At 45.2% G+C, this 20,387-nt stretch overlaps 1 protein-coding gene across 1 annotated transcript in view; it reads left to right on the forward strand.

Annotated features, from left to right (window-relative positions):
- Positions 1-20,387, forward strand: part of CNOT1 (CCR4-NOT transcription complex subunit 1) — a 4,219,019-nt gene that overhangs the window by 2,275,228 nt on the left and 1,923,404 nt on the right. Inside the window, exons 20-21 of the mRNA XM_044079520.1 lie at positions 15,054-15,340; positions 15,434-15,527. Of these exons, the coding sequence (XP_043935455.1) occupies positions 15,054-15,340; positions 15,434-15,527 (381 nt within the window). The remainder of the gene's footprint in view (positions 1-15,053; positions 15,341-15,433; positions 15,528-20,387) is intronic.

Below are 20,387 nucleotides of genomic sequence, written 5' to 3' on the forward strand. Positions count from 1 at the left end.
CACAGCCTGGAAACAATAACTCTTATTCCCTGCCTGCAACAGGAGTTTCGATGGTGGGCACTGGCCTGTCACCACAACAAGGGGCAGCCTTTCACTTTACCCACAGCCAGGCAGACAATAACAACAGATGCATCGGATTCTGCCTGGGGGGCACACATGGCAGGAAAATGTATTCAGGGCACCTGGCCAATGGACCAAATGCATCTTCACATCAATCAAAAAGAGATGCTAGCTGTACAGATTGCCCTGACAGCCTTCAAGGATCTGCAACATCCAGGACAACTACTACTCAAGACGGACAACACTACAGTTCTGTGGTACATAAGCAAGGGGGCACACATTCCTAACCCCTCTGCAGGTAAGCCATGATTTTGTGGAACACAACACTGTCCTGTCAAGTACATCTGCAGGCACAATTCCTGCCAGGAAAGAAAAATACTCTGGCAGACTAACTGAGCAGAAACCTCATGTACCCTCACGAGTGGAAACTAAATCCACTGGTCTTCAGCATAACAAGGAAATGGTGATGCCCAGACAGGTTGCCTCCCCTCACAACTACCAACTACAGAGATTCTGCACAAGGACTTATCACTCACAAGCATGGAAAGTGGATGCTCTATCTTTCAGCAGGAAAACACTAGCAGTTTATGCCTTTCCACCACTGCCTCTCCTTCCCAAGGTGCTCCTAGAAGTCAGACAAGAGAAGCCAAAAAGGATTGATTGCCCCAGACTGGCCACGCCAGCACTGGTACCCAATCCTAAAGAGCTTGCTTCATGGCCCAGCCTGGACTTTACCTCTAATTCCTCATTTTCTGACTAACAAAACAATCGGATCCTGCACAGCCAACTCAGAACCTTAAATCTGGCTGCATGGCGGATAATATAGCCACTCAGAACACACCTCTCTCTAAAGTTGTTATGGATGTCATTTTGGAAGCCAGGAGGCCCAGCACCAGGAAATCGTATGCAGAAAAATGGAAGCAATTCTGTGCTTGGAACCAGGCACAAGTTCTTGAACCACTTGTTCCAAATATTCCTCAGATTTTACAATACCTAACTGAGATGCTGGACAAAGGCCTATCCTTCTCATCAATTAAGATCCATGCCTCTGCCATTTCAGCTCATTACGATATGGAACCTCCTTTTTTCTCTCATCCACTGCTAAAACAGTACCTCAGAGGGGCAAAAAACATAAGACCCCCAAGGAGAGCACTGATACCTACATGGGACCACAACTTTGTCTTAGAAAAGCTCACACTATCTCCCTTTGAGCCAGACAGCACAGCTGACATAAAATTCTTATCATGGAAAACTGCTCTGCTCCTAGCAATAACTTCAGCAAGAAGAGTCTGAGTTAATGGCGGTGGAACCTTTTATCATTTTTCATCCGGACAGGGTTTCTCTAAGGACAAACCCAACATTTATGCCAAAGGTAGTATCCAGTGTGGCGCTTAACCAAACCATTCAGTTGCCAACATTTTATCCAAATCCCCAGAGTAAAGGGGAGAAACTTCTACACTCTTTGGACATACACAAGCCGCTACACTTCTACTTGGACAAAACAAAAGCTTTCAGAAAAACTGAGCAACTGTTTGTAGCCTATGATGCAGGATCACAAGGAAAAGCTATCTCAAAGCAGACCATTTCAAAATGGATAGGACACTGTATTCATTTCTGCTATGCACAGCATGAAAAGTCAGTGCCTAAGAATATTAGGCCACATTCTACCAGGGTAGCAGTCACTTCAGCAGCCTTTCTCAGAGGAGTACCAACTACGGAAATTTTGGAAGCTGCAACTTGGAGTTCAGTGCACACTTTTACCAAGCATTATCACTTGCCTCTTTACTCTAAATCCAGAGCAGGCTTTGCCACTGCAGTTCTGCAGTGCCTCATAGCCACTCCTAATCCTATTTAGTCCCAGCCGCCCTACCTCAGCTTTGGGATTCAACCCAAGTGTAATGACTGCAACAGTGAAACACGATGAACATAGTACAGTTGTGTACCTACCATAAATGTAGATGTTCGAGTGTATTCACTGTTGCAGTCCAGGTTACCCACCCTCCATCCCCCTTTCTTTGCTGGGACTTTTATATACTTCTCTATCCTATACAACCTATGTGGTGTATTTGCTTGTAGATTAAGGTATTGTGTTTATTTCATTGTATGTTTTTATAAGCAATATATTTTGCCTACCTTCTTGGGGGCACCTGACATCTGGGTCAAGAAAAACTGAAGAAAATTGCGTCTGCTGTATCTTGTATACCCCTGGTGCACTGATGTCAGGGAATAGGCGACAGCAACCGACGCCGGACCAGGATTTTGGAATTCAGGCCAACTGAGGGTAGCCTGCCAGCAGGATAACCCAAGTGTAATGACTGCAACAGTGAATACACTCTAACATGTACATTTATGGTAGGTACACAACTGTACTTTGTCAGCCTGGTTGCCTTGTTTTTGGTGTTTCATACATCCTGCTCTTCCCTTCCTGGATGTACATGCCATTGCATTTGGCTGGTTCTCCTGGGCCACTTCATTTCTGAGGATTAGGCATCTGTATGCCATATATGTACCTTACGCTTTGCATGTAGAACATATGTCTGTACGATACCTGGAAGGTGTAAAGGCTTTGGTATGATGGCTGGATGTTTGGCTATCCTTAGGATATCCCAAAAGTAAAGAATATTGTAACAGTAACAGGCTCCGACTCGGCCTATTTACAAGCTGGAAGACTTCTGGTTGGCTCGTGGCTAGGTAGGTATCTCATGGTGCACCAGTACAATCCCCAGATCTCGTTTCCCGCATTGAGTTTGGTTGTGCTTCTCTTTGGCTCTGGGTAAGTGTTTGCATATTTTCACATTTTTCAAGATGTTCTTCATGTTTCACTGTTGTCATTACATTTGGGTTATTTGCTTGCAGTAGCCCTCAGTCGGCCTTATTAACAAAGTCTTGGGTCCTGCGTCGGTTGCTGTCCCTTCTTCCAGGACATCAGGTCATCAGGGGTATAAAACATGCAGCCGATGCCATTACATCAGTCTTTCCTGACGTGCGGTGCCCGAAGCAGAAGCAGTTTGCAAGTGCTGGTCGTCCGACTCCTGAAATTTTTGTTTGAGTTTCAGAACTAAAGTCTTCAACTAAAGCTAAGTACCACGTTGGGGAAACTTTTTCTTGCTCCTTACCGATGTCAGCAAAAGTTAATAATCGCATTATTTGTGGAAAGCAAATACCTCACAAAGATTTTCATTTGTACTGTATTCCTTGCCTAGGCCATGACGACGACGTAACTTGCTGTCAGTTTTGTGCTTTATTTAATCAGCGCACTATCCGTCGTCTGTATATTTTCACCTCTAAATATTTTGGTTCTCGGTTTAATTATCCAGAAATGTCATCGGCTAGCCATCCGACTACCGGGATTCCAAAATAAATTCAAAGATAGATAGGCTGCCGACGACGCTTCTCCTAAGCCGGTCGCCAGTTCACCGGTACTCTGTGAGGTGCTTTTGCAGTCCCTGATACCCGCTACTTCTGACTCGCAGGCCTCTACTGAGACCCATTTGGAGTCCGGTATATGCCGCGAGATGCTTCAACTGTGGAACCTGCGGATGTCTCTACCTTGGATGGGTCCGGAGCCGCTGGGCAGGCACTGGCTTCTCAGGGTGTATTCAGGCCTACGGACTTGCATATTAAACTATCTCCGCCTTCATTTAGGCCAAAATCTCGAACCATGGCTACAAAACTGACACCCAGGCAGCATGCTCAGGCCTCTATGCCTAAAATACAAATAAGAATGGCTGAAGATCTTTTAACTCTAATCAGGGGAAGCCAGCCTCCCCCTTCTGAGAGACCTAGGACTGAAGTTTATGAATCTTCTGACCAGGATTCTGATTTTTCTGATTCTTCTGATGATCTGGATTTGCCCTCATCTACTTGTGAGGATTCTGATGCAGATGTCTCTATTCCCTCTGCTTCCTCTCCAAAGGATTTTTCTTTCGGTGAGACCTTACATACTCTAAGGGAGCATTTCCACTGGGAAAGCCAGGATTTTTCTGATTCAAAAAAGAGGCTTGGGGATTTCTTACTCCTGCCTCAGCATAGGCCTTTAGCTATACCTCCTGTACTAGACATTGTTGATGATGCCTTTTCAGAATCTAGTCTGGCCCCTGATTTTTTGCCTCCTGCTCCCAGAAAACCTGACCGATATTACAGGGTTCCTGATTCACACAAGTTCCTTTTTAAAAATCCTGTTGCGGATCCAGAGACTATTTCACAGGGACCTAAGGGCGTCAAGGCTTCTACTGCTAAAAATCTTACCCTCTCTGATAGAGACTCCAGGGCCCTGGATAGATGGGGTAAGAAGGTTTACACTTCAGCAACCTTGGCCATTAGGGCTTTAAACTGCCAGTTTCATATGTTAAAGTATCAACAACATGTTATTGGATTGCTTAAACAGAAAATTATGTTGATTCCTGACTGTGCTGAAAATCAAGAATTGCAGGATTTAATGCATTCTGCTGAACAGGTTGGAAAACATACTTTGCAATGTGGATTTGATTCATTAGAGGCCTCTTGCAGGGCTGCTGTTACTGGGTCTGTGCTCAGAAGGCATGCTTGGCTTAAGGGAGCAATTTTTGCCTGATCACGTTAAAGCTAAATTGTTGGATGCTCTCTTAAATCAGGACCGCCCGTTTGGCAACAAGGCTGAGGAGGTTCTTAAAAAGATGGAAGATAAAGCTAAATCTATGCAAACTGTTAAAGATTTCTTACAAGTTCAGCCTCCTAGATTTAGTAGGCACTTTCCCTCTAAAAATGGTCCTTTCCAGCCCCTTCCAGGTCTTCTGAAGCCAAACCCAGACAGCAGAAACCCCAGGTTTTAGTCCCAAGGGAGACACAAGACTATGCAGTGGGGGGTTTCCGCACCCAAATCTGGGAGTAGTAAGACTCCCTCCTGTGGAAAACTGTCTCAATGACTTACTTTTAAAACTTCCAAGCACTTCACAACTGAATGCTCCTTTAGGCGGAAAGATTGGTTTGCAGGCCAAAAACTGGGAACTCATTATCCAGGACAAATGGGTTTTAAATATAGTGTCCCAAGGATACAGATTTCACTTCCACACATTACCAACACCAAGCGGGTGGCCAGATCTACCCCCAAATCAGTGGGCAGAGGCCCAAGATCAAGTACTTTCCCTCATAAACATGGGGGCTATTCAGTTGGTACCAGAAGAGGAAAAGGGACAAGGTTTCTATTCAAGACTTTTCCTGGTACCCAGAAAAGGCAATACATGGCATCCTGTCCTGGGCTTTTCTACTCTAAACACCTTTCTGGTGATTCCAAAATTCAAAATGCTGACTCCTTCACCAGCTGCTTCCTACGCTAGGCAAAGATGCATGGTTGGCAACACTTGACTTAAAAGAGGTATACCTGCACATCCCTATCAGGGAGTCTTGCAGAAGATACCTACGCTTCAAAGCAGACTTCATGCACTATCAGTTCTTTGCACTGCCCTTTGGCTTATCTACTGCGCCCAGGGTATTCACAAAATGTCAATTTCCAGTCATTGCATTTTGCAGGCAAAGAAATATTCAAATATACCCATACCTGGACAATTGTCTAATTCAGGCAGAAAGCCAGTTTTTCTTTTTAATCATCTGGCCTTTGTTCAAAGGATACTGACTTGTCTGTTGTTCACCATAAACGAAAAGAAGTCACACCTGGTACCCTGTCAACAAATTATATTCCTGGGAGCAAGCTTGAGTACACCTTCCCAGATGGCTTTCCTCACGCCAGAGAAATTGATTCATTTGACAACCTACTTCAAACAAGTGGCCACAAAATCCCAGCTATCTGCAAGGCAAGTACTTCGGGCCTTGGGGTTCATGGCCTCCTGCAATCTCCTAATTCCATATGCAAGGCTGCATATGAGGAAACTATAATGGTATCTCAAAAGCCTATGGTGTCAACATTCGCAGGATCTAGAAGCAAGGATTCGTATCATACCTTGCCTACGCCTAGTTCCTTTGGTGGGCAGAGGCCTGCCACTAAAACAGGGGACTACCATTCACATTACCTCCTGCCGCCCAAATCTTAACAGATGCCTCAGACTATGCATGGGGGCTCACCTGGCAGGGAAGTGCATTCAGGGCAAATGGAACCCAAGTCAAATACACCTGCACATAAATCAAAAGAAAATGTTAGCTGTACAGAATGCTCTGACAGCCTTCAGGGACCACATTCTTCCAGGACAACTAATGGTAAAGACGGGCAACACCACAGTCATGTGGTACATAAACAAGTAGGGGGGGTATACATTCTTACCCCCTCTGCAGACTAGCCATGGCATTGTGGAATACAGCCTTGAGCTACCAAGTGAATCTACAATCTCAATTCCTGCCAGGAAAACTAAATACACTGGCAGACGGACTAAGCAGACACCTCATGGACGCACACGAGTGGAAACTGGAACCAAGGATTTTCAACATGTTGACAAGCAAATGGGGGAGCCCAGATATAGACCTGTTTGCCTCCCCCCAGAACCATCAACTGGACAATTTTTTTTACAAGGATTCCTCACAAGCTAGTTTGGAAAGTGGATGCTCCATCCTTCAGCTGGAAAAACCTATCAGTTTATGCCTTTCCTCCTCTGCCTTTGCTCTCCAATGTACTACTAAAGATCAAAAGGACAAGCCAGGGACGATTTTAATTGCACCAGACTGGCCTCACCAACACTGGTACCCACTCTTGCGCAGTGTCATGCTTTGCTCCATGGCACCTGCCTCAGACTCCTTCCCTGTTGTCTCAGCAGGCGAACCAGATTCTGCACCCTCAGCTGCAAACACTGAACCTAGCAGCCTGGCTAATTACCTAATCTCTCCTTTACCATCCCTCAGTATATCAGTGTTGGGTATCATTTTAGCGGCAATGAGGCCTAGTACTACAAAATCTTATGCTGCAAAATGGAAAAGATTTTGTGCCTAGAACCAGTCTCAAGGAATGAATGCAGCAGTGCCCAATTTACCTCAGCTTCTACAATACTTGACTGAGATGCTTCATAAGGGCTTGTCCTTTTCCTCCATCAAAATTCATGCCTCAGCCGTGTCAGCTCATTGTAGCACAAAGCCCTCCCCTCTTCTCTCACCCACTGCTCAAGCAGTTCCTCAGAGGAGCCAACAATATAAGGCCACACAGGAGAGCTCCAACTCTGGCCTGGGATCTTAACTTTGTCTTGGAGAAACTCACTCTTCCTCCTTTCGAACCAGCTGCTACTGCAGATTTAAAATTTCTTTCCTGGAAAACCGCTTTCCTTTTAGCAATCACTTCTGCAAGAAAGGTATCTGAATCTACAGGCCCTTACGGCATTGGAACCTTTCATCATATTTCATGCGGACAGGGTGTCCCTTAGAACCAATCCCTCCTTCTTGCCCAATGTGGTATCCAGTGTGGCTCTTAATCAGTCCATTCATTTGCCTACCTTCTTTCCTAACCCACAGAACAAAGGGGAACGAATACTGCACTCTTTAGATGTGCACAGACAGCTTAGATTCTACTTGGACAGGACTAAACCTCAAATGAAATCTGAACAACTGCTGGTGGCATTTGCTGCAGGGACAGAGGGGAAAGCTATTTCAAAATAAACCATTTCAAAATGGATGGGCCACTGCATTAATTTCTGCTATAAGCACCATGGCAAACCTATCCCACAGGGCATCAGACCCCATTCAACCAGGGCTGCATCTACCTCTACAGCCTTTTTCAGGTGCGTCCCTACTAGGGACATCCTAGAAGCTGCTACCTGGAGTTAAGCATTATCATTTGCCAATTTTCTCTAAATTCAGAGCTGGTTTTGCCACTGCAGTCTTGCAGGGCCTTATAGCTGGTCCTAATTATATTTACATTCCTCCTCCCAACCTTAGCTTTGGGAATCTACCAAATGTAATGACTGTAACAGTGAAACACAAAGAACATAGTGCAGTTGTGTACACTTACCATAAATGTAGATGTTGGAGTGTATTCACTGTCAGTCCTGTATACCCTCCCTCCAGCCCCCTTTCTTCTTTTGGCATACCTCTACTGTTACTATGCTCAAAAAGCTTTTTGGTGTATTTGCTTTTTTGTTGGAGGTATATTTGTATTTATAGATTTAATTGCTTCCCATTAGGGGGGCACCTGACATCTGGGGCAAGAAAAACTGATGTAATGGTGTCGGCTGCATATTTCATATCCCTGACTACCTGACATCATGTAAGAAGGGACAGCAACCGACGCAGGACCCAAGAGTTTGTTAATCAGGCCGATTGATGGCTACTGCAAGCAGATAACCCAAATGTAATGACTGCAACAGTGAATACACTCTAACATCTACATTTATGGTAAGTGTACACAACTGTACTTTTTCTTCACTGTTTAGCTTAGATTAGATATTTGGTTCTATATAGTTAAATCGTTATTGTTGGTAGTATTCAATTAGTGTAGTTTTAAAGTTATCCTATATTTGTGCCATCTGGTGCAATTTTTGGCCTTTGGCCGTTATTTACTTCTTGGTATTCTGTGTAGCAGGCTTACTATTTGGATTAAAATAGGCACTTTTGTGCACTAGTATTCTGTGTGTTTATGTATAATTTGGCAGTTTCAGCTTGCTGTTTAGAGTTATTAGATTGCTGTTAGCATCATTTTGCTAATATTGTTGACAGAACTTCGTTCCGTTTGTATTTGCTGTTGACTTGGGCTATTATTCTGCACTGTTCTGTTGAGTGTGCTATTCTTCCCTTATAACTGTTGGGTCTCTAAGTTAGAAGATCCTATCCCCTCTTGCCCAGGCTAGGCCCATTTATATTAGAAGACCTAGTCCTCAAGGTATCTAACTTTCAGCAGGAATAGGCCTGTTTAAGTTAGAGGACCTAGTCCTCCTCCTCCTATGTGTGCGTGTATTCTATTGATTTAAGAATTACTGAAGAGTAAGGAGCATAAGTCGTCCGGCTTCAAGAAATGTGTTAAGTGCTCCCACAAGATGTCCTTAATGGATGGTCATAGTAATTGTTTACTGTTTAGGGCCATCTATTTGCAGACCACCTGTTTATTCTGTCATGCCTTTAGTCCTAGGGTGTTGCAGGAAAGGAAGAACAAGTTAATTCTAAAAGGTCTTCTTAAACCTTCCTTCGAGGAAGACTTGTCTATTTCCTCATCCTCCAAATCTGCTAAAGGGAAGTCTAAATCTGCCAAGAGGCCCTCCCCGGCACCGGCTGGTGTCTCGGAGCCTCCTCTTAAAGTTGTGAAAACTATGTTATCGGCTCCACTGACCTCGGAGCCAACTGAGAAATGGCATTGTTGTTGCAGGGTCTGTTCCAAGTTTTTCAGAGCAGTCAGCTGAGACTCTTGAGACTACTTCTTTGAGCCGGTCTATGGACCCTCTACCTGTCTCCTTGTTAATGAAGTCTCCTGTACCTGCAAAATCTATATCTCCTACCATGTCATTCAGGTCTTCCAGGAGTTTATCAGAAGAAGATGTGGAGAGGGTAGTGCTGAGACTTTTGAAGTAGTCTCCTCTGCCTAAATTGTTGTTGGCTTTGACCCAGTCGGCTCCGGAGCCACTCGAGCCTGTTCAACCCTCTGTGTGTTCATTCCTTCTCTGAGCCATGCTGGCCTTTTGGAGCCAGAGTGCTTGGTGCCACCGGTGGAACCCTCAGCTCCAGTTCCAATTGTGGCTGTTTCGGAGCCGAGTTCTGCTCCAACCCTTTCAGTGCCGTCCGTAATGTCCAGGGGTCGAAGATCTCCGGTCGGCCCCGACAGGGATGCTTGGAACCGAACTTCTTTGGTTCAGAGTCTTCTATTCGGCGTGTCCACTAGGGTGAGTTCAGACCATGCGTCTATCTTGGAGCTGATGGCTCTGGCACCAACAGCATCCACTGTCACCTCGGAGCCGGAAAGGTCCTTGGAGCCTGAGAGGTCGGCTTTCAAGATGAGTGTACTGTCCCGACTGTCTATTCCTACTGGGTGTACCGGCACTCTTACCCCTATAGCACCTACTTCTGTCTCAACTCCTACTCCCTCCAGCGGCTGCAGAGACCCCCAGCCTCAGGAGCCACCGGCCGGTTGCACCCATTCTTCCAAGACCTCCCGGAATGTCCTTCCGAGGAGCCCCCATGGAAGAAGACTTGTAAGAGGAAGCATGTTGACTCCCAGGATGAGTCTTTGGCATCTGACACTAACCTCAAGGAGTCTGAAGGGTCCCCCAAGTCATCCTGTCATGATGTCTCCTTCATAGACATCCTGAAGATCCTTAAACAAAGGTGCGATTGGCCCACTGTCACCCCTTCTGATGAGTCCATGTATCTGAAGGTTTTCGGGTGTCGACGTTTTGCCTCTTGGGTGTCTCCACCTTTCAACGAACTGATGGGTTTAGTCAAAAGGTGTGGGATACTCCTGATACCGTGAAGCCAGTTCCCAGGAGGCCAAACAAGTTCCTTTCTTCCCCTCCAGGCAAAGGCTTTTTACCTAAAGGTGTGCCTGTAGATGCCATGGTGATGGCAGCGACACTAAGAAGGAGTTAGTTGAGACGACTTCTGTTCATCCTATCGAATAAGGAGTCTCGAACGATGGACAGATATGGGAAGCGTATCTTCTCTTCAGCGGCATTTACCCTTAGATCGCTGAGTTACCTTACTCACTTTTACTAGGCTCCAGTGAGATCTCCTTAGGGTTAGGAGATTCTACACAAGGTACATGTACTGACTGAGTCCCTGACAAGGTTTCTGCCCAGTTGTTCACCTTGACTTCTATCGTTGACTCCTCCATGTGTTTATCTCGTATGCAGCCAATGGTGAGAGGAGGGCAGCAGGTTCAGGAATTTCCTTGTGGCGCTGTTTTTGGATGAGTTTGTGTAACTTTGCAGAACTGTTTGTCTACCTTTCCCAATGCCCCATTCGGTTCCTCATTGTTCGGATCCAAGGTAAAGGACACTCTCACCCGGTGCAAACAAGAAGGAAAACACTCTTTGCCGTGGGATTACGTTTTACTGTTCAATCTAGACCATACCGTAAGGGTCAGAGGGGTGGTAAAATGTGATTCAAGAAGTCCCAGAAGTTTTTCCAGGAGGCATAGGTTAACTCCTCCTTCAGAGGCAGAGGAGGAAATGGTAGACATTGCCCTAGAGGCAGGGATGATCTGCAAAACCAAGGAGGTCGCGATTACTTTCGGGGCTGGCCTTACCAGCGCTCCTGATGTGGGGCCCGACTGTGCTTTTCTGGGGCTGGTCGGGGGTGTCATTTCTTTGTATTCAGAAGCCTGGCTAAGTATCATTCAAGACAAGTGGGTAAAAAGAATTATTACTAGAGGTTATGTAATACCCTTTTCTCTTCCACCTTTTGTTCCCAAGAAGATCCCAGATGTTCCACCCAATCACAGGGATCAGGCATCTGTGGAGGTCAACAAGTTGCTGTCAAAAAGAGCCATCCCAACTGTCCCAGCAGACCACATAGGATTTGGGACTTACTCCAGATTCTGTTTAGTGCCAAAACATACTGGGGACTGGAGGTCCATTCTGGACCTCAGCCGATTGAATGAATCAGTAAAGAAGGACAGGTTCCTGATGGTAACACTGCAGTCTATACTCCCGTTGTTGGGGAAAGACAATTAGATGTGCTCAAAAGATCCCCAAGATGCTTACTATCACACAAAAATGGACAAAAGTGTCAAGGAGTCATCTACGCTTCCGGCTGGGAGCCAGTCACTTGCAGTTCTGTGTTCTGCCCTTTGGTCTCACCACAGCCCGTAGTGTGTTCTCCAAATTGTATGGAAGTAGTGACAGCTCACCTGAGATGTTTAGGATTCCAGGTGTTTCCGTATATGGACGACTGACTCCTGACCGCCCCCACCAGGCATCTACACCTTCAGAGCAGGGACAGTACTATTCAGCTTTGTACCCAACTGGGAATCTCTCTAAATTGGGAAAAGTCTGCCTTATTGCCCCGTCAGTCAGTGAATTTTATAGACGCAGAGATAGACACAGGAAACATGGTGGTCCACCTTCCTGCCAAAAGGGCACAAAACCTGGTGTTTCAAAATCAGTTTCTCCTTCCCTTGCGAAGGGTCAAAGCCAAGATTGTTCTGTAGCTCCTTGGGACCATGGCTTCCAACATACTATTAGTGCCACTAGCCAGGTTACACATGAGAATTCTTCAGTGGCTCCAGTCTTCCAAATGGTCCTTTCAGCACCGTCCATTATCCCATCACATTCTGCTGACAACCTTGCAAGACTGACCTCCTGTGGTGGACATTACCCAGTCAACTGACCACAGGCTCTTCAGTTGTTCCTCGCCAACCCGTTGACACTGTGACCACATGCCTCGCAGATAGGGTTGGGGGTCATTATCTTGGCAGGACTGTCCAAGGCACATGGCAAGACCACAAGGCCCACCTGCATATCAGCGTTCTAGAGATGAGGGCAGTGCTCATGGCTTTGCAAGCACTTCACGACCTTCTTCCTCTGGGGACTATTGCAATACATTCAGACAACATGTCGGTAGTATGGTACATCAACAAACAGGGCGGAACCAGATCTTACCCACTCTGTCAAGAGGCCATGCGAGTTTGGGAATGGGTGTTATCTTCCCAGTATTTTCTGGTGGTGACACACATTCCAGAGGTGACCAACGTGATAGCCGACTAGCTCAGCCGGGCGATTCTGATGCGTCACGAGTGGTTGCTGAAACAGGAAATAGGGGGACAGATTTTCCGCAGATGGGGACAGTCTTGCTGCGACATCTTTGCCAGTCCAATCAATGCCAAATGCTGCAGCTACTTTTCCCTCATCCGCCCTCCGGGGGAGTCACCCAGAGACGCACTTGTTCACGATTGGCCCCTGGGTCTCCTGTATGCTTTTCCTCCCTATCCTCTCATTCCCAAGGTGATTCAGAAAGCAAAATGGCTGGGAAGCAAATCGATCCTCATTGCTCCTTACTGGCCTCATCAGGTTTGGTTCCCCTTCCTCGGGCCTCTTCTGAACGATTCTTGGATTCTGGACCCAGTTCCAGACCTGTTGACTCACATGTCAGGTTCGCTTCACACCTCATTACACACCCTTAATTTGACAGCGTGGCTGCTCCAGTTCCATCCCATCCGGCTTCACGACTTCTCGCCTTCCGTAACTCATATCCTTACGTCATCTCATAAACCTTCAACTAGAAAACTTTATTCCAGAAAATGGAAAAGATTTTCTCTAAGCAGAAAAAATGGGTGTTGACCCCTTCACTGCCTCCATTCCTGTTGGTTTAGAATTTCTCTCTGAACTATTTCACCAAAGATCTGCAGCTGCCACTATTGAGTCCAATTGGCAGCGATTTCAAATTTTCATTTGGGGTTTCCAGATTCCAACTTGATGTCTCATAAATTGTGCAAAACCTTCCTAAAAGGTGCCACCTTGCTCAGACCTCCAGTTCAGGAGCCTGTGGCCTTATGGGATTTAAACTTTGTGTTATCAAAATTAACATCTCCGCCCTTTGAGCCTTCTCATTCATGCTGTTTGAAGTTCTTGTCTTGGAAGACATTGTTTTTGGAGGCTATCACATCTTCCAGACAGGTGTCAGAGTTGCAAGCCTTATCTGTTAAACTGCCTTATCTGATTTTTCATAAAGACAGGGTGTCCCTTCGTACTAACCCTTCTTTTGTTCCCAAGGTCTGCTCCCATACCACCTTAAATCAGTCCATAGAACTTGCGGTTTTCTTTCCGAATCACTCCAGTGCAGCCGAATGCAGGTTTCACCAACTGGATGTCCATAGGCAGTTACATTTTTATTTGCACCAGACTAAAGACATTAGAAAATCGGATCAATTGTTCATTTTCTTCTCTGAATCCAGGTTGGGCTTACCAGTTTCCAAAGTGACGCTCTCTTACTGAATCTCTAGCTGTATAGCTTATGTTTACAGTTCTGAGGGCAAACCTTTACCCTTTAATATCAAGGCTCATTCTACCATATGTCAATCTACTTCTGCACCCTTTCTAGCCAGGGTTCCACTTGACAGTATTTGTGCAGCTGCTACGTGAGCTACCCCTCACACTTTTATTACTCATTACAAATTGAATTTAATCTCCAGGGGTAGAGCTTCCTTTGGTTCCACGGTACTCGGGAGTATTTTTCCTTGAGCCACCCAAGGATAAGGTGCTAGGGACACGCTGTCCCATATGTAAAGAATGAAGGTGAGATAGGACTACTTAACATAAAGAAGTTATGTACTTAAAATAACGTTCCACATTAGTAGTCCATCTCACCCTTCATTCTTTCGAACCTGCCCTTGTGCCCCCATCCTGGATGTACCTGGAGACAGAAAAATACTAATTTCATTATTTATGGAAACCTTTTGGTATTTGCTTTTTCTGTGGGCTGTTAATTTTTTCTAGTCAGCAGCAAACAAGATGTTCATCGTGTTTCACTGTTGCTGTCATTACACTTTTAGTATTTGCTTTTTCTGTTGGCTGTTTATTTTTTCTAGTCAGCAGCAAGCAAGATCTGGGGATTGTACTGGTGCACAATGGTATACCTACCTAGCCACGAGCCAACCAGAAGTCTTCCACCTTTTAAATAGGCCGAGTCAGAGCCGAGGATAGGCTCCTATCCCATATGTAAAGAATGAAGGGTGAGATGGACTACTAACATGGAATGTTATGGTAAGTACATAGCTTCTTTTTTGTCGATATTTTTGATTAGTCACATGGAAGTACCTTAGAGGAAGCAGAGTTGATTAAAATTAAGCAACACTTAAATCTGTGAGAGATTATGGAATAAAGGCTGCTGGTACAAGACTAGTTTGGCACTTTGTTTTCCATTGTTAGTTCTTGTGTTAAGCTGTGATTGATGTAGTGTGAATCTCAAATTTGCTCATTGCCAAGAAAATCACTTTTACCCTTTTTTCATTTTACTGTGTTGTGGCATAATGTCTGTGCTTTGTTTATGCTTAAACTGAACACTTCTGCAGTCCATGGTGGTTAGTCTAATTCCTCCAAATCTTGGGGATATCACCATTCAGTTCTCCAATTCAGTTTTCTGCTTTATTTTTCTTTTTGCAGGTACTTGAAATGTTGCAAAGATTTAAAGATTCCAGTATCAAACGAGAGAGAGAGGTGTTCAATTGTATGTTACGAAATCTGTTTGAAGAATACCGCTTCTTTCCACAATATCCAGATAAAGAACTGCACATCACAGCTTGCCTTTTTGGTGGAATAATCGAAAAGGGACTTGTCACTTACATGGCGTTGGGGCTGGCTTTGCGCTATGTACTTGAAGCTCTGCGTAAACCTTATACTTCTAAAATGTATTACTTTGGCATTGCTGCACTTGATAGATTTAAAAATAGGTATGTGTATCCTTTTTTCGTTTTTTCTGAAGTCTCATCTTGCTCCTGTTTTCAGCATTTTTCGAGTTTACTGATGGCATTTTCATTTTGCAGATTGAAGGATTATCCCCAGTATTGTTCGCACTTGGCCTCTATTCCTCACTTTTTACAGTTTCCTCATCACTTACAGGAAGTAAGTTATTTTACTGTAGTATACGTTATTTTGGACTTTACTTGCTAGAAAGTTTTTTTCATGCTTTCAAGCATTTCATACACCAAAGTTTGTAATCTGAAGATATAGAGGCATGACCACCTAATTTTAGTGCTTAGAAGAAAATTTTGCTTCAAATATTTGTAGCTTTTTAAGTTGTTTAGTTTGCATTTTCATCTGTATGTTGTAATTGACAGATCATATGTGATTTTCATTGTCCTCGACTGATGGGTTCTGATCCGAGGCATCAGATCTGACTCGGTCACTTTAAAGCTCATGGCAACTTAGAACTGTCAGGATTCTCCCTTACCCTTAATTCAGCATCCCACATTACCTCAGATCTCATTTGCTGCCATTAGGTGAAACACGTGATTTCTCCCTCGAGTTTTGGGATAGATAAGTACTAGTGTACTCTGTATTTACTGATATGTCCTTCAAGGATGTATCTGCAGTCATAACATATGGGTTGTCCTGCCTCAGGCAGCCCTTCGGTCGGCCGGATTCCAAAGTCTGGGTCTGGCCTCGGCTGATGTCGCACTTTCCCCGACGTCAGAGCTTCTGGGGTATAAAAGCATCAGCCGACGCCATTTTCCTCAGTCTTTCTTGCTGCGAGGTGCCCGAAGCAGAAGCAGTTCGCAAGTGCCGGTCGGCCAGCTCCTGTGATTCAGCTACCGAAGACTTCGAAAAAGCTAAGTACCCCATTGGGAACTCTTTCTTGCCTCAGCCGATGTCAGATAAAGTAAATAATTGTTTAACTTGTGGGAAACAAATACCTCATAAGGATTTCCACTCTTACTGCCTCCCTTGCTTAGGCCCAGACCACGACATCTCGGCCTGCTCTGCCTGTGCTTCCTTCAACCGACGAACTCTTAGACGTCTGTCGGAGTTTGCAGAGGAATTTTTTGGGGCTAATTTTGCGTATAAGATGCCGTCAGAGACTCCGACTTCACATGTGGTTAAAAAAACGGAAGGACAAGGACTGACCCTCGCGGCCCGCGGTTTCGGCTGAAACCACGGTCAGGCCTACTGCGAGTGTCTCGGTTTCGGCTGAAACCGAGTCCTCGGTGCTTTCTATTACCGAATCCATTCAACCGACTACCTCGGCCCCGGAGGCTCCGGCCGAGTCGGTTATTGAGTTACCTACGGAAACCGGTGTCCAGGACATGTCTGACACCATTCCTTTAGACAAGTCTACTCCTTCACGTGGTGCAGCCAGACCCCCTGCATCCATGTCCATTAAGGCCTTCTCCAGGGCTAAAGCTGCCAAACTTGCTAAAGCTTTGCCTCCCAAGACTACCTCTCAGAGGCCTTCCACTGGCTCTCAGATTCACAGCCTAGCAGAGGATCTTATCTCTTTAATTAGAGGTTCTCAACCTCACCCGGACAGGAGCTCTCTTCCACCACCAGACAAAAGGCACAGGGTTGAGCCCTCTGACCCCCACTCTTCAGATGAGTCTACGGATGAATCTGTGTTGTCAGAACACCAGCAGGAGGCTTATTCGGCCTACGAGGATTCTGATGCTGAAGAATCTATTCCTTCGGCCTCCCCTCCTGAAGAGTTTTCTTTTGGTGAGACACTGCACTACATTTTCAATGGCAGGGCCAGGAATTTTCTGATTCTAGAAAGAGATTAAGGACCTTTTTACATTTACCTCAGCATAGGCCTTTAGCTATACCTCCTGTTTTGAATGTTATTGATGATGTGTACTCTGATGCTAGTACAGCCCCTGATTCTCTCCCTCCAGCTCCTGCAAAACCTGATAGGTACTACAGGGTCCCGGATTCTCATCTACACCTGTACAAGGCCCACACTGCAGACCCAGAAACTATTTCCTAGGGCCCAAAAGGGGTTGCAGCTGCCACTGCTAAAAATCCTCTACCTTCTGAAAGGGAGTCTAGAGCTTTAGAGAGATGGGGAAAGAAAGTTTATACTTCTGCAACTCTTTCCATGAGGGCATTAAATTGTCAATTTCATATGATTCAGTACCAAGAGTATTTGTTAGATGAATTGTATAAGAAGCTTTCCTCCTCTGAACCCCTTGACCGTAAATCACTTCAGGATCTGGTACATAACTCACAGCAGGTTAGCAACCATTTTTTGCAGTGTGGTTATGATGCACTGGAAGCTTCATGTAGGTCAGCTATGACAGGGGCAGTTATACGAAGACATGCCTGGTTGAAGGAACAATCTCTACCGGACCATGTTAAAGCTAAGCTCTTGGATGCTCCAATGGAAAAACAAAAAATATTTGTTTCCACGGCTCAGGAGATCTTAAAGAAGTTTGAAGAAAAGGCAAAATCTGTGCAAACAGTCAAGGACTTTCTGCAGGTACAACCACCGAGATTCAGCAGAAATTGGCCTACTAGGAATTGGTCCTTTCCGGACTCAGACAGATCCCAGAGAGGCAGGAACAGGCGTGCCAGAGGTAGAGGGCAAGCTAGAGGCTCCTACAGAGGCCGTCAGTGGCAGCCTCCCAACCAGAGAGGTAGTGCAGGAACAACAAAAACAACTGCTACACCAGGACAGACTCAATGACTTTATTTTGACTCCGCCGACCAGGGCTCTATTAGAAGCACCATTGGGCGGAAAGCTTTCTTTATTTTCAAAAAATTGGCATTACATTACAAGGGACTCATGGACACTGCAAATAATAGACAAAGGATACAGGTTCCATTTCCACACATTGCCAAAAAGAAAAGGAATGCCAGACCTGCCACCAAATCAGAGGGCAGAAGCTTTGAAGCAAATCACCAAATTAATACAAATGAAAGCCATAGAAAAGGTACCTCTTTCAGAACAAGGCCAAGGATTTTATTCCAGATTATTCCTTGTTCCAAGAAAAGAAAATCATTGGAGGCCTATTCTCGACCTGTCCGCACTGAATACTTACCTCATTGTGCCAAAATTCAAGATGCTGACCCTACAGCAGCTTAGTCTGGGCTGGTGACTCTAGATCTCAAGGAGGCATACCTGCATGTCCCTATTCGACAAAGTTGCAGAAGACACCTCAGATTTCTTGCAGGATCAGAGCATTATCAATTCTCAGCATTGCCCATTGGCTTATCTACTGCGCCCAGAGTATTCACAAAATGCCTGGCATCAGTAATTGCACACTGCAGACTTCAGGGGATTCAAATCTACCCATATCTGGACGACTGCCTGATACAAGCGGACAACAAGGAAAATTTTTTAAAGGACTTGGACTATGCCATCTAACTATTACAGGCCTTGGGATACACAGTCAACATCCAAAAATCAAGACTTGTTCCATCCCAAAGAATAACCTTTTTGGGTGCAGATCTAGACACAACCACCCAAATGGCCTTTCTCACAGAAGAAAAACAAAAACAACTTCCGGATTACTTCAAGAATCTGACAAGACAAACTCAGCTGACTGCAAGGAAAATCCTGCAGGCCCTGGGTTGCATGGCATCTTGCATAATTCTAATTCCACAAGCTAGGCTGCATATGAAAAAATTGCAATGGTACCTAAGGAGTGTATGGACTCAGCACAGTCACAGCTTAGAAACTTTGATTCCACTCATCCCTTGCCTTCAAAAGGAATTCCTGTGGTGGGCTCAAGCCTGCCAGTCCAACAGAGGGTTGCCTTTCAACAAACCAAAAGCAAACCAAACCATCACCACGGACGCTTCAGACCGAGGTTGGGGAGCACACATGGAGGACAAATGTATCCAAGGGCTATGGTCTCAAGGACAGCTACGCATGCACATAAACCAAAAGGAAATGCTGGCAGTGATGCACGTAATCGAGGCTTTCAAACCTTTCCTTCATCAGGGCCATCTGCTAATAAGGACAGACAACACCACAGTTATGTGGTACATAAACAAGCAAGGAGGCACGCATTCCTACCCTCTATGCAGACTGGCTATGAATCTATGGGAACTTTGCTTGAAACTCAATATGCAACTACAGTCCCAGTTCGTGCCAGGGAAAGACAATACTCTGGCAGACAGCTTAAGCAGAACTACCATAGATGCACATGAATGGATGCTGCACCCGGACATCTTATTACTCATAACACAAACATGGGGAAGGCCGGAGATAGATCTGTTCGCCTCACCCCACAATCATCAACTGAAGACGTTTTGCTCAAGGACATACCACCCACAAGCATGGAAGGTGGACTCTTTCGTTCAGCTGGAAAGCTCGAAAAGTCTATGCTTTCCCACCACTCCCATTAATGTCCAAGGTTTTACTGAAGATCAGGGCAGAACAGCCAAGAGTGATTCTGATAGCTCCAGAATGGCCAAGGCAGCACTGGTACCCACTGTTGAATAGCTTGTCACAGACAAAACCGTGGTCTCTCCCACTATGGCCACTTCTTCTGACGCAGAACAATTTCAAGATCCTGCATCCCAACCTAAAAACCTTGCGGCTAACTGCCTGGAGAATACCATGACTCCTCCTCAGAATAGCTTATCCCAGAGGGTAAAGGACATTATTATGGAAGCTCGCCGTCCTTCCACAAGGAAGGCGTACTCAGCAAAATGGAAAAGATTTCTCATTTGGAACACAACAAAAGGCCTAGATGTGACAGTGATGAGCATGGCACATATACTGGAATACTTAGCAGAATTGTTCCACAATGGCCTGTCTTATTCTTCCATTAAGATACATGCCTCAGCAATTTCAGCAGAATACAATGTAAATCCACCTGTCTTCTTGCATCCTCTCTTAAGGCAATTTCTCAGAGGAATTAAAAACATCAATCCTCCAAGGAAACCACCTTTACCTACTTGGGACCTTAACTTTGTGCTGGAAAAACTAACACTTCCTCCCTTTGAACCAGCAGCATCGGCAGATCCACAGTTTCTGTCTTGGAAAACTGCATTCCT

The sequence above is a fragment of the Protopterus annectens genome, chromosome 8.part0 (genome assembly GCF_019279795.1).
Source record: "Protopterus annectens isolate FY-2018-M chromosome 8.part0, PAN1.0, whole genome shotgun sequence".
NCBI classification, from domain to species: domain Eukaryota; kingdom Metazoa; phylum Chordata; order Ceratodontiformes; family Protopteridae; genus Protopterus; species Protopterus annectens.